Source organism: Panthera onca, chromosome A2 (genome assembly GCF_046562875.1).
Source record: "Panthera onca isolate mPanOnc1 chromosome A2, mPanOnc1 haplotype 2, whole genome shotgun sequence".
In the NCBI taxonomy this organism is placed as follows: Eukaryota; Metazoa; Chordata; class Mammalia; order Carnivora; family Felidae; genus Panthera; species Panthera onca.
Genome location: NC_138340.1, coordinates 79,577,921 through 79,592,872, shown reverse-complemented (window position 1 = coordinate 79,592,872; position 14,952 = coordinate 79,577,921). Strand labels below are relative to the sequence as shown.

Genomic DNA, 14,952 nt, shown 5'->3' with positions numbered 1-14,952 from the left:
TGTTCTCCAGTACTGATCTTTTAGGGACTTTTTATCTGGTCACCATAGCTAACACTAACTGAGTGCCACACACAATTCCTTGAAACAATTCAGGAAAACATGTTCTGTGATTATTCTTTTTTACAGATGAGGAGCTAAGGCTTCAAGAGAATAAGTAACCATTATTAGTTAAGTGGCAGAATGTGAAATCTGAAGCACTGTTACTTTGATACTGAATTTAGTTGTAACAGTTGGTTGGAATTGTTGTACTCAACAGGATCCAGTGAAACTCCATGAAACTCTTACAGAACCAGAAAATACACTTCTCGAAATATAGGTTTCCATTTTTCAAGCATTTCCATGAACTGACTCTGACTACAAGAATACAGATTTTTCTAAATAGAGATTTTATTTGCTATAAAAGTATTATAATGTAGGTTGGTGTAATTCTTTGTTTTTAGGAACCAAATGGTCATTAAAGAGAGACTCAAGTTAAAATTTAACTGATTAAATACGTGGTCTGTGCTTAACAAATCGTTTTGTATATGGAATTGAATATCCTTATACAAATTAGTAATCTCAGATTTGGAGCATGGTTCCTTTAACTTCAGTGTATTAGTGAAGTGTACTGGTGAATCATGTACTGAAAATAATAGAGTTTGAATATTCTTTGATTATGTGCTTTGCATCATCCCTGAAGTATTTTAAACCCAAATTTTAGACTTTGAGCCCATTCTTCTCTACTTCTGTAGTGTTCTAATGCATTTTTGTGGAATGGATGTGAATTAAGTAGATCAGGTTTGGGGGAGGAGCAAAGTGGGTTTCATTATTCTTTAAGTGTGCTAGAATAAACAGCGTCCAGATAAATGAGACATTTATGTATTTATCTAATTTCTTCTCTTTTTGAGCAAGGCAGTTGTCAGTATTTTCCTCTTAACTGTAAATTGTAGATTACTTTACCAATTATCTAGCAAATTTTAATTTCACACAAACTAATGGGTAGGTGCTGGAATCAGACTGTTAGGATTCAAATTGTTTTTTTTCCCCCAAAATGTTTGTTTATTTTGAGAGAGAGTGCGAGCACTTGAGCAGAGGAAGGGCAGAGAGGAAGAGAGAGAATCCCAGGCAGTCTCCACAGTGTCAGCACAGAGCCAGATACAGAGCTCAATTCCATGACCCTGAATTGTGACCTGAACTGAGATGTAGAGTCGGACGCTTAATTGACTGAGCCACCTAGGTACCCCTAGGGTTCAATTATTTTTTTTTTTTTTAAATTTTTTTTTTTTAACGTTTATTTATTTTTGAGACAGAGAGAGACAGAGCATGAACGGGGGAGGGTCAGAGAGAGGGAGACACAGAATCTGAAACAGGCTCCAGGCTCTGAGCTGTCAGCACAGAGCCCGACGCGGGGCTCGAACCCACAGACAGTGAGATCGTGACCTGAGCCGAAGTCGGAGGCTTAGCCGACTGAGCCACCCAGGCGCCCTAGGGTTCAATTATTGAGTCTGTGATTTATTAGCTATGGAACTTTGGACAAGTTTAATCTATCTTCTCTGTAAAATGGGGATAATAAGGCTACCTACACCATAGGTTCATTGTGAGGATTAAGCATTGTAAGCACTCAGTATTTGTTATCACTGTTATAACTTCTGTTTGGGGAGGCTTGAGTATCAGGTAAGCGCTTGTAGAGCACTGTCTGATACTAATATTAACCCAATTGGAAAAAAATCATTCTGTTGTCAGAGTTATTTTTTGTTGTTTTTTGGAATCTGATATTTATTCTGTTCTTTCGATTATTAGGAGTACTTGGTTAATATACTCGTGATTATAAGGTGTAAACTGTAATATCAAAAACCTAACCTTCCTGTTTATAGTTGAAGTCCACAGAGCAGTGAAATGACTTGTCCTAAGTTTCATAGGTAATAAGTTGGTAGTAGATCTTGATCAACCAGTATTTTTTAAATTATACCTTAGTCAACTGCTGTAGAGAAAGGAAATCTTAAGTGCATAATGAAGGCAGTTTAATTTCTAACTTATAAAGAAATGTTAGGTATGTAGTCCCTCACAGTTTCTTTGAAGTTGCTTTATTTCCGCTAGTAATATAGCTCAAAATTCACCTGCTTGTTAGTGATACGTATCTAAAACATAAACGTGTTGATTTAATTTTAATATTCATTGAACTCTGTGTAAGGTAGTTACGAAAGACAGAAAGATAATAAATGACCCTTTCTTCAGAGAGATTATGTCAGGAGCACCTGGGTGGCACTGAGAGTGCAGAACCTGCTTGGGATTCTCTCCCTCTTTCTCTGCCCCTCCCGTATTCACATGGGCTTGCTCCCTCACTCTCTCAAAAAACAAAAACACACATACGTTTTTAAAAAATATTATTTTAGAATACACTTTTATTTGTAATATTAGAAACAAATTTTCCTCCTGTTTCCATCCTTCTGCTTTTTTGGGTATGGTATTCATCTTCTCAATGGTATTTTTTGCTTTCTGAACTTTTTAACATGGTCTTAAAAGCAGCCTCAGTCTTAAACTGATAGACTATTTTGTAATTGCTTTTCCTAGCCTTTTATCTTGTTTTTCCTTCTTTAGGGTTTTATGTGTTTTCGTTTTGGGATTGTTGCCTTTGCTTTGCCAAGTCTGTTTTTAATACTGTATTTTCTCAGTTTCTCCTCAGTTTGATTTGATACTTAGCTTTAACCGTTGCCTTTACTGTGTTTACATTTATTTGCATACAGAAGCGAAGAATAAATTTATTTTTTTTAAGAATTAGCTGCTGTCATTGTGTGAGCCCCTTTGGTTTTTTAGGTGCCATGTTAGGTGCCAAGCATCGATAATTTTATGCCATTTAAAAACAGCTCAATACTCCTATGTTCACTTGGTTTCTAGGTCTATTCTGGATAGCAGGTTTTGTGAAGACATTTGTTCTTTCTTGGACCTCAGATTTACCAGACATCTCATGGTATTTCCTTTTATATTATTTCTTTAATGGCTGCCATTTGTTCTCAATGTACTTTGTATATATTTTACTTGCCAGTTGGATAACCAGTTTCTTGATTCACATATAAGATGTGAAGCTTTGTGTAATTGTTTGGATTGTGTTGAATTGTTTTTTCTCCAGTTATGCCTGTGTTATAAGCTCACACCTTTTCTGCCTACTGCATTGGCTTTCCCTTTCTTTTCTTCTTAATTTTCAAGACACAGCAATTTGACCCCAACGAATTTATGATGTTATTAAGTATCAACTGAATTTTTAAACAGTGTGAGTTTTCTGGTGATAGAGTTTTTGATATTAATGAATATAGCAAAATATTTGCCATTTTATGGTCTCAATAGATAGGACCTCTTGCCTTCTGGCCTCCTGTGAATAAATTCCTGAGATCCTCTTCCCTGTTGAATCAAATACAGAGTTTGTGGTTCTGTTTCAGATGTGATGATGTGTCTATCTTGGGGAATGAAGTTCTGTGTTCTTAGAGCGATGCATTTGTGCAGAGGGTGTCATGAAGTTGCTGTTATAGCACTTGATTGTATAGGTTGACCACTCATTTGGCTAATGAGGCCGGGGCTGCAGTTTCATTCTAGGTGCTCTGATTCATTCACCAGTCCCTTATAGAGTGCTCCAGGCACTGTGCAGGGTTTGAGAGACAGGCAGTAATCATACAAACACAGGCCATTGTCTGAAGTAGGTTAATGGCAAGCTCTTCACTGCTGCTTAAAAATAGCTCAAATGTAGTGTTTATTGAAGATTGTATATTTATATAAAAATGGAGCACACTATTAGATACGTACTCAAATAGATTCTTTTAGGTTGGAACTATTAATCAGTTAACTAAAAGAACACATAATGATTTGATTTCTGCTTTCTAGTTACCGGTCTGGTTAAAACAAAAAAATGCACTACTAAATATTTAACAACATATGTCTAAAATTTAAGACTTCTGTGAATCAAATGTAAAGATATGCTGAGCTAAAGAAAACATCTCCCAAGTAGATGCTACCAACAAGGAGGACGGTTTTTCTTCTTAAGTTTTAATTGTTATCTGTTGTTATATCTGTATCTTCAGCATTTTAAAGAAATATAGAATATTGTCACATTTGAATGGAACAAACTTATAGTTTTGTATATTGGTTGTGTTTTGTCAATTGGAAATTTTATAATTTTGTAGCTTTGTGTGGGTTAATGCAGCTTTTATGAAGCAACTGTAATAAGGTCACAGGGGCAGCAAAGAAGGTAGGGCAGTTTTTCCTTTTTCTCAGTCTGCTTTAATTTTTAGAGGATGATTTTAATTTGATGAGCACGTTATAAAAACATGGCAAGTTGAAAACCATAATTATTTTCAAAAACTATTAGAAGAATCACTTTAAATGAGGTCTAGACAGCTTTTCCATGAAGTAAGAGCAACTCTTCTTATGTGACTGCCACTTACTGATTGCTAAAAATGTGCAGTGCTGTGTATGAAAATGCTTTACATTCATTCATTTTCTTCATGGAAACCCTATGAGGATAAAATCTCATTTTATTATTTTTTTTTTTAATTTTTTTTTCAACGTTTTTTATTTATTTTTGGGACAGAGAGAGACAGAGCATGAACGGGGGAGGGGCAGAGAGAGAGGGAGACACAGAATCGGAAACAGGCTCCAGGCTCCGAGCCATCAGCCCAGAGCCTGACGCGGGGCTCGAACTCACGGACCGCGAGATCGTGACCTGGCTGAAGTCAGACGCTTAACCGACTGCGCCACCCAGGCGCCCCAAAAATCTCATTTTATAAGCAAGGAACCTGAAGCTTAGGTTAAATAACTTGCCTAGCTCATATATCTGGTGAGCATTAGAGATAGGCTCTGGAGCCTATGTTTTGAACTTTTAGGCACAAATGCCTATTATTGTATATTTTTATTATAATATCTTATAATCTAGTAGCTCCCTAAGTTATACATGGTTTAAAAGTAGAGGCTAGTTTTCTTGGAGAATTCAAACAACTGTTACCACTTTACTTCCCTATTTTGGTATTTGCTCCCATAAGGTATGAGGTCACAATCTTTATTACCTGTGAAATAGAAATTAACCTGAATAGTTATTCTCAAGGTTACTTGTAAAGATTAAAGATAAATATAAGAATTGCCATTTGAAGAAACCTTGCTCTTCAGTATTTCAGGTATAACACGGGAAAAACAATTTTGACTGTTGCCCTTTTCTGTTTATAGTATTATCTGTTTTGTTCCTAAGTTGTACTGTATTATTACTGAAAAGATTTTTTTTTTAATTTTTATTTTGAGAGAGAGAGTATCCAAGTGGGGATGGGGGAGAGGGAGTGAGGGAGGCAGAGAGAGAGAGAGAGAGAGAGAGAGAGAGAGAGTCCTGAGCATGCTCCACACTGCTAGCACAGAGGCTGATGTGGGGCTCAGACTCATGCACTGCACAATCATGACCTGAGCTGAAGTCAGACATTTAACTGACTCAGCCACCCAGGCACCCCTTACTACTGAAAAGATTTTGAGTAGATATTTCACAAAGAGTATCATATGCAAGTGTCATACAGTGAATTAGATTAGAAACATTGATGTTGAAGCTGAATACATTTTGTTATTTGGTAAATTTGTTTAAAAAACACTTCAAGTGTATTAGTTTTCTCTACTAATTACCTGTATTAGGAAATATTAGTTCTGGGGAGTTAATACTAACTGAAGAAATAAGAGAACTCCCTCAATATACATGTACTTATGTGGTATGGAAAATGACAGCCACTTTAAAACATTGGATTTTATCACAAATAAAATAGCTTTCCTTTAATAATACATAAATAACAGAGTGGAATTGGTTCAAATCCTGGTTTTAGTTTTTAAAAATGTTTGATTTTTGAGAGAGAGAAAGAGCAGGAGTGGGGGAGAGGCTGAGAGCAAGGGGGACAGAGGATCCAGAGTAGGCTCCACCCTGAAGTAGAGAGCCCCATGCTGGGCTTTAGCCATGAGATCATGACCTGAGCCAAAGTTGGATGTTCAACCCACTGAGCCACCCAGGTGCCTCTGCTGGTTTTATCTCTTAAACTGAGCAACCTTGGTTAAGTTATTTAACCTTTCTTGCTTTTGTTATCCTCAGTGGTAAAAGGGAGAGCCCTGTTTCAGAGTTGTAAGGATTAAATAGATCATCCATGTAAAAGCATAGTAAGTATTTGATATATGTTAGATCGCTTACTGAATCAAGAAGGCTTATTTTGGATACCAGTGCTGTAAGAAATTCCATTTTATCTTTGAAAATGAGTAATATTTGTTGGTTCTTCACTAAGCAAGACAGCTTAGTTCATCTTTCTTTTTGGCATTTTATATTCTTTCTCTAAGTGAGGTTATGATTCAGAAACGTCTTTTAATCACAGTCCCATAACTTAATTCCAAAATAAAATAAAATAAAATAAATAAACGAAGTAGAGACTCTCTTGAGCAAATTCCAGTTTATATGGATATTTTAATGAAGAATGCTTTTTCTTCATGTATTTTACTTACTGTCTTTATAGTATGAATGTGTTAGGAATATGAAATTATTTTTAATTTTTTGTTCCCTTTTCTTTTAAACAGGGTTTGTGGATGCACTTAGATGTTTGCAATGAGCACTGTGGCTGGCATGCCCCAGTGTTTTGGATACCAATGCATAGGACTCCATAGTAATCGAATTTACCAGAGGCGAACGTCATGAGCATAGTGATCCCTTTGGGGGTTGATACAGCAGAAACATCATACTTGGAAATGGCTGCAGGCTCAGAGTAAGTATTTAAATTAAAAGTGTTTGGGATAGGAAAGGCAAAATATTTTATATAGTTATTTTAGCATAACCAAGCAGTGCTTGGTTTGGATTTATATTTTTTCTCATTTAGGATTCTTGTTGAAAATAAAACATGAGAAGATTAAAGTCAAAAATTCCTTTAAAATTACTTTTTCAAACAACTTTTGAGCCAAAATGCTGTATCTTTTCCCACTTCTTTTTGTCTTTTCCATCTGCTAATTGTTGACCTCAAGATAGTAATTTTTTTTGATTGTAAGATTTGTCACGTCTTATTGAAAAAGTAATTTGATTTTAAATTTGATCTTAATTTTAAAAATATTCTAATAAGATCCATTTAAATGTGGGATTTGCTTTTTTTTTAAATTTTTTAATTTGTATTTTTTAAACATTTACTTATTTATTTTGAGAGAGGGAGAGAGTATGTGAGCAGAGGAGGGGCAGAGAGAGAGGATCCCAAGCAGGCCCCGCTCTGTCAATGCAGAGCCTCACACAAGGCTCCATCTCACAGATCCTGAGATCATGACCTGAGTTGAAACCAAGAGTTGGTTGCTCAACTGGCTGAGCTACCCAGGTGCTCTTGGTTTATTTTTTTTTTAAGTTGAGTTGAAATAATTCAAGCCACTTTTAAATAAGAGAAAGGGATTATCTTCTGCTGGATGATTATTTTGATAACTTTTGCTTTTATGAGTGCCGTTTCTGACGGATTCAGTAAAACGTTCTTACCTTGTCTCTGGACTATTTGGTCTAGGCAATTGTGTGGATATATTTCATTATATTTTGTTTTTGAATGACCAGTCACTTTAACACTAGGTTATTGCTGTGACAATTGATTGATTATTTGTTTTTGGACATTTGCAAGGGATTCAAGTGGCAGTGTTGGAAGCTGAACGATGGAAAGATGCAACTGTTTATTCTTCGATTCGGTATATAGATATATTGGGCCTAGTGGGATTCTAATTGACCAGAAAGCTGAACTTACTAGAATAGAAATTTGAAAAAAGGAAATTTATTTTAGGCCTCTGAAACTGATACATGGAGAGGACAAAAATGCTGTTTATTATTCTGTTTTTGCTGGCATTTCAGGTGGTCTGAAATGTTTTCACCACTTCTGTTTGTGCCATTGGGAAAAACCCAGAGATGCTTTCTAATGTTTCAGATTAATATACGGTCTCTTTAACTGTATGATTATTGTGATGCAGTTTTTAAAAGCCATTATGTTTTTTTCACTATGTATAAGTTATTTTTGTTGTAAAGTAACAGATTCCTAACAAGGTACTCTTGAGACAGTTAATCAACTGTCTGCCCACTCATTCTGCCCAAATAGGGACACTACTGTGGAAGGAAAGAACCTGGAAGCAGTGCTTGGGAGACAAAGGGTTCCTAGGCTAAAGTACTAGTTTTTCTTAATGTTAGTCATCTGGTAGGTGCAAATCCATATCTGATAATAGTTGTAGGCATTTGTTGGTAAAGATTCTTTGCTTCCTAAAAATAATCACCTCCTTGGTTCTTTTTAAAAAAAATCAGTCTTTTAAGCAGTTAATACAAGATGTAATTTCTGAAATTTATGTATTAGATAGGAATTTGTCTACCAAATGGCATGAGATACATCTGTGCTTTGTCATATCTAGTGTTTGTGCTATGAAGTAATTCACAGAATGGAAGATAGAGGGGCACCTGGGTGGCTCAGTCGGTTGAGCGACTGACTTCGGCTCAGGTCATGATCTCACGGTTTGTGAGTTCGAGCCCCGTGTCGGGCTCTGTGCTAACAGCTCAGAGCCTGGAGCCTGCTTCTGATTTGGTGTCTCCCTCTCCCTCTGCCCCTCCCCCACTCATGCTCTGTCTCTATCTCAGAAATAAATAGAAACATTAAAACAAAACAAAAAAAGAATGGAAGATACATTATTCTACAGTCAAAAGGGAATGAATAATATTGAAAGAGGGCAGTATGGGGATAACTTCCTATTTTCTTTATTAAATGCATGTATTAGAGTACTTATAGAATAAGTATGATTTATATTATGGAGCCAAATCTTTTTGGGTACACGTATGGCATTTTTATTATGCAAAAATGATCAATTTGTAGGTAATTACAAAATGACTATCTTTCTTTTTAGGAAATTATTTTTTTCTATTCCATGTACAGGTATGTGTCACTTGGGCATATCTTCCCCTATGCAGTGGACATAGAAAGTATAGCTGGTGCCAATTTTTATTATGGGACAGCCGTCAGAATTTTTGTGGCTTAATTTTCAAACTTTTAAATTCTCTTTTAAAATATAAAACCTGGAAGCTTAAAAAGACCATTAAATAACATTTTCCCCCCTTCCCTCAGAAACAAAACTTTTAGAGTTGTTTTATAAGAAACTTTAATGTAATTAATATGATGCTTCCTTTTTATTACAAATACATAATCAAAAGTTGTGTAAGACACAGGATGCTGGGAGAAGGGTGCATGGGGCTTCACTACTTCTTTGTTTACCTCCTGTGAAGCTACATAATTACTTCAAACTAAATTATTTTTAATGGAATTACATTCTGTTGTATTCATGTGGCTATATAATTCTAATTATACATGAGTTTTTTTTTTTTTTTAAAGATTGTACTGTTACAGTACAGTCTATCATTAATGAACTATTTTAAAATTTAGGAGATACTCAGTGATTGTTTATTCAGTGTGTTAGTGTACTGGACCAAATTTATGTTGACTTCTGAGGCTATAAAAGAGAATGTATTGGACTACTTGTTCTTCTAGACTATCTGTAGCATTTTATAGATAGGAAATTGCAGTTGAATATCCAGCTCAGGATCTGTGAAGAATGGGTTTGCAAAGCTCTAGTCCGTTATTTTCATACTTGGTAGCATTTGCTTCTGGATTATTGGGTCTCTAAAATAACTCCTTTTTCTCACCAGCTCCAGCTTCTTTATTGTATATTTGTGCTCTTCTCATCACTAAGTTTTAAAAAACCTTGGGTTTGTTTTGCCTTTCCTTCAGAGTTAAGGATCTTGTATTTTACTTCTTTCTGTTACCTATTGCCTTGGCAAGAGTTGACCCTCTACCTAAATGTTTGAACTAAAAAGAATAATTGTAAAATATTTTAGAAGTAACCGAGTAGTGAAGATTGATAGACTATGGTTTAGGGATAGTAAGAACAAACTTTTGTTTCATTAGCCTATGTATTTTTTAAAGAAGTTGTAAACATTCCACAGTCAAATTTAACTGAAGATGTTTTATTTAAAAATAATTTTTTACTATACATAGTATTAATAAAACAAATACATAGATCTTGGTGAATAGAAGTGGAATTGAAGCCAGCTGCTACAGGGGAGACTCAAGATACCTTAAAAAATTGCCTGTTAACTACTTAGATCTTAGCAGTAAATTTTTACCTGCATTGTGTTTGTCCTTTTATTTTAAAAAATACCCATTACAACACACAGGTTAACATAATGACTGATTTTCTCACTAGTGCCTGGAAGGATCTGGGTACAATAAAAAATGTGGAAATGTAATAATATATTTAAAGGGAATATTGAGCTGAGTGCAAAAACAATTTTTAAAAACTTGATTAGCAAAATGACCATAACTGGAGGAGACTGCTTTTCTTACCAGGAAGTTCTGTCTAAAATTTTTTTGATTAGCTGTGTGTCTGTAAATGTAGGCTGATAATAGAAGTAGATTTCTGGCTTTTAGCATAACTTCATAGGGTAAGACTGGTAGTCCAAGAGAAAGCACATTTTGGATCATCACTTGTAAGCATCAACTGTTTGGGGAGTGTTTTACTAGAGGCTCAGGTTATAAACGTAAGGTATAACCTTTTACCCCTACTCTTAAGGAAAGTATAATCAGTGGGGAAATCAGAACTCTAAATCAGAGCTGTCCAATTAAAAAAGTACACAAAAGCATGTCATGTGTACTTTAAAATTTTCTAGTGTCCATATTAAAAAAGTTTTTAAAAAAGGTTAATTTTGTTATGTATTTTTTAACTGAGTATGTCCAGAGTATTACCATTTTAATATATAATCACTATAAAAATATGAATGAGATATTTCATGTCTTTTTTTTCCCCATACTAAAAATATTTAAAATCTGGTATGTATTTTATACTTTCAGTACCTCTTAATTGAAACTAGCCACATTTCAAGTGCTCAGTGTATGTCCAGTGGCTACTGTATTGGATAAAGAAGCTCTGGACTAACAAAGTGGTAGGACCTCAGAGAAGAAGAAAATGGGGAAACTTAGGCTATAGGCTAGTTATGAAAGTTGTAAAAGTGAGATCTGAGAATCTCTTTCTGAATAAGGAAGATAAAGATATAAGGCACATACTGTTACTCTAAATTTATAGGTGAGGAAACTGAAGTCACAGAGCAGAAAAGTGGCAGAGGCAGAACTTAATAATGTGTTCATTTTAGGCCTTTTTGGTATTATAGCTCTTTTACTAATGTTACAGAGAATGATTTATGTAACATAACTGTGTTGACACAAGGTTCATGTAAGTAATAGCTTTAGTTCTAGCAGTAGTAAATTCAGTATAATAAATGACTACATATAACAAAGATATTCACAGGTCTTTGCTCAAGGATAAGGAATGTTGAAGAAAACCTAGACTCCTTTATCGTTAGACAGGAAAGTTGACCCAGAAGTCAGCTGTATTAGAATTGTATGTTTTTTATTCTCATAGGTAGAATGTATCTCCTCACTTTCTTTTTACCTCTTCTACCTCTGGCATTCCAGCGATCTGAATTCCTAAATTGGTTAAATAAAAAAAAGACAGGAAACCCTTCTGGAGCTAGAAAGTGGGAAGACATATAAATGGGGAATGTTAAAAAAAAAAAAACATTTTTTTTAACATTTATTTTTGAGAGAGAGACAGAGCACAAGCGGGGGAGGGGCAGAGAGAGGGAGACAGAATCCAAAGCAGGCTCCAGGCTCTGAGCTGTCAGCACAGAGCCTGACGTGGGCTTGAACTCACGAGCTGTGAGATCATGACCTGAGCTGAAGTCGGACACAACCGACTGAGCCATCCAGGTGCCCCTAAATGGGGAATGTTAAATTTCGTCTTTCATAGCCTTTTTAAAAAAGAAATGCCAAGCTACTTTTCTCTCTCAGAGACTGGGAACAAGATTGCAAACGTTGTATTCCTTTTAATGTTACTATTAGTACCTTGGTACCATTAGAAATCATTAATGTGAGCTTTTATATAATTATGTGTTACTTTTGAATGAGGTGGACAAATGAGTAAATGTGACATGTGTAAATTAGAGGTGAATTATTTTGGAGGAGGGCTCCCAGTACTATGCCTGGCAACATAGTAAATGCTCATTTGTTGACTGAGAGTAGTAAAAAAGAGATATATAGGTTTTCAGTTTTGTTCTACCACTAACATACTAGTGAGCCCTTCAATATGACAATCATTGTAGACTTTGGTTATCTTAATTTGAAAAAGAGGGCTTGGATTGAGGTATTAACGTGACTCTTTTGACTTCAAATTGCTGAGAGTCAGTACATTTTTACCTCTTGTATTTTGCCAGTGTCTGATATTAAGTTATTTCAGTGTCACTAGAGCCACCTGCTGACAGAGTTCATTACTTGTTAAGTGTTTGGGTGCTTTTAGTCTGAATTTGTATGATTGAAGATGCTAAAATGTTTTGTGTATGATGAAATGTTTTCAGTAGCATATTACTTGTTCATTTTCTCTGATGCTTAACATTTTCACTTATGATTTCTTTACACATAATCCACTATCAAGAAACTAATACTTTCTATTGCTCTCAAAGTGTTGATTTGCTTATCCTAATTTGGAAGTGCTTTCATTTAAAAGTGGTTTTGTTTTAGTATTTAAAAGCCTATTTTACAGTACTGTGCTAGCTGTATTTAGAAGTGTTCTTCACATGATGCTGAATTTCTCATTTGTTTCATACTTAATCATAAACAATTTTTTTTCTAATTTTATTTCCACTTGTAATACTGAATACAAAGCTCAGTACATCCATACAGCTGTCTATAATGTAGTGTTTAATATCTCTTAATCATCCCAGCAGAAAGGCCAGTATTATTCCCATTTTGCAAAAAGTGGAGTTATGTTTGAACCCAGGGTTGCTTAGCTCCCGATCCATACTGCCACATAGGTCAGAAGAGCCAGATTTTGTTAATGGATGTGGATGAGTTAAATGAAGTAAAATGCCACATGAAATAAATTGAGGATAGTTGTCATACCAAACCTTTCCATTTTCAAAAGTTTCTTGTATATTATTATAATGTGTGTAATTTTCATATGTTATCTTTGGAAAATAATAGGTTATAACAAGGATGAAAGAAATTTACAAGTTTTGATCACAAATCTGAAGGAATATATTGAGAACTCATGGAGATCTTTTACACCCATTACTGTAATAATTAGGGAGTCAGTCTGTCCATGTGTCATTACTGATACCTAAGTGTGTATTACTGAATATCTTAACATTAAAAGGAAAACTAGAGGTTTTACCTAAAGCACTGATATAAACTTCTCATTAAAATCAAATGGAATTTTGAAGGTATAAACAGGGAAGAAATTAAATTTTTGTTGAAGAACAAGAAGGAAATCATAAAAGTCCTATTTCTGAGGAATCAGAGTTTGTTTTTTTTTAAAGGTTTATTTATTTTTGAGAGAGAGAGAGAGAGCGCACACAAGCGGGGAAGGGGCAGTGAGAGAGGGCGACAGAGGATCCTAACTAGGCTCTGTGTTGACAGCAGGGAGCCCGATAGCAGGGCTGGAACTCATGAACTGCGAGATCATAACCTGAGCCAAGGTCAGACACTGAACTGATTGAACTACTCAGGCGCCCCAGAATTAGAGCTTATTTATTCACTTATTCTAAGCTGTTCTTTTTCTCCCTTATTCATAAATAATTTCATGATTGGTACTTTCACTTTTTAGATCTTCAGTTCACCTAACTCAAATGTCTGCAGTAAGAGTGCATAATGTGCCGTGGATGGTAATTTATGATGCCTTTTTAAAGAGTAAGGATATTTTGGTATAAATAAGATTTTTAATTTGTAAAGTGGTTCCACAAACCACTTTTCATTTTTACAAATGGAAATACTACATAAAGGAATAATTTTACTTTTAATAAACAAAGATATCCTGCATATTTATGAAGTCTGAAGTAATGAAAATTAAACTGGCATAGATTCTGGATTTCTAGAACTCAGGCTTTGTGTAACTCTATGAAATGACACATACTGCCATTGTCTAATATAAAAACGAGGTAAAGCTGTTTATCCCATTAAGTCACTAATCCACAGGCATAACTAGCACGCTAGTAAATTTCATAGGCAGAGAGAGTACAGTGCTGTTTGGTGGGAAAAGTGTTAGACCAACTTAAGAGATCTGGACTTTAGTATTTTCTTTCTATTATAACACCACATGACTTGGAGTTAAGAGTTCATTTTACATATGTAGAAACTAAGACCCAAAGTGGTTATGTGACGTGTCCCAAGGATACACAGTGACTTTGTGGTAGAGTTAGTGCTTCAATCTAGAGTTTTTGAAACTAGGATCAGTCATCAGGTCTGTAAAGCTGGAGGTTGGACCATGTGATCTTCAGAATACCTTCTGGGACAGTGTCTGAATATCACTTTGGAGCAGCAGAGAGTTTTTCTCTGAACAGTTGCTGTCCTGTTGTACCCTGTCCCTAAGTAGGAACTCACAAGTAGGACTCAGCAACTGATCCTCCACCCCTGGCTTCATTGTAGCATTGTCTGAGGGTCCAGAAACTGCCCTTTACACTAAACCTGTCTAGACTGACCAGGAGGTCTACCTGCAGGTCTAGGCCAGAACAAACCTGCTTGTAGTCTGAGGGAAAGGAAACCAGACCTGAACACTCCTTTGGGGCCAGATGCCAACCAGGTCTACCACATCTTTGTTCTGTCTGCTCTACTTACCAGGTCTTAGCAACAGTATTTCATTTTTCTCCAGGCCACCAACATCACCTCAAGGAGTCAGAAGGAGGTCCTGAGAGTAGCTAATTCGGATTAAATTTTGACCCTTTCTAAAGTGTTATCTGTGGCTCTCACTTTGGTAATTCCTTGGGCATTTCTAAATTGTAGGTCCATTCATATGTTTGGATCCTTGCACTGTTCTCCCTTTTATTAATTCTTCCACCTGCTGTATACAATTTGGCTTTTGCTTTGACCATGCTATTGTGACATTGAG

The 14,952-nt window shown here is 35.5% G+C and overlaps 2 protein-coding genes across 6 annotated transcripts in view; one reads left to right on the top strand and one right to left on the bottom strand.

Moving 5' to 3' along the window:
• The window catches only part of SRPK2 (SRSF protein kinase 2), a 393,623-nt gene that overhangs the window by 57,417 nt on the left and 321,254 nt on the right, over nucleotides 1-14,952 (bottom strand). The gene's annotated exons all lie outside the window — the stretch shown is intronic.
• KMT2E (lysine methyltransferase 2E (inactive)) overlaps nucleotides 1-14,952 on the top strand; it is a 100,755-nt gene that overhangs the window by 22,558 nt on the left and 63,245 nt on the right. For 4 of the 5 annotated variants that reach the window (XM_078442550.1, XM_078442548.1, XM_078442549.2 and 1 more), the window contains exons 2-3: nucleotides 2,875-2,947; nucleotides 6,553-6,737. In XM_078442550.1, coding sequence (XP_078298676.1) covers nucleotides 6,667-6,737 — 71 coding nt within the window. In that variant the 5' untranslated portion in view covers nucleotides 2,875-2,947; nucleotides 6,553-6,666. The remainder of the gene's footprint in view (nucleotides 1-2,874; nucleotides 2,948-6,552; nucleotides 6,738-14,952) is intronic. The other variant, XM_060633786.2, reaches the window with a different exon arrangement.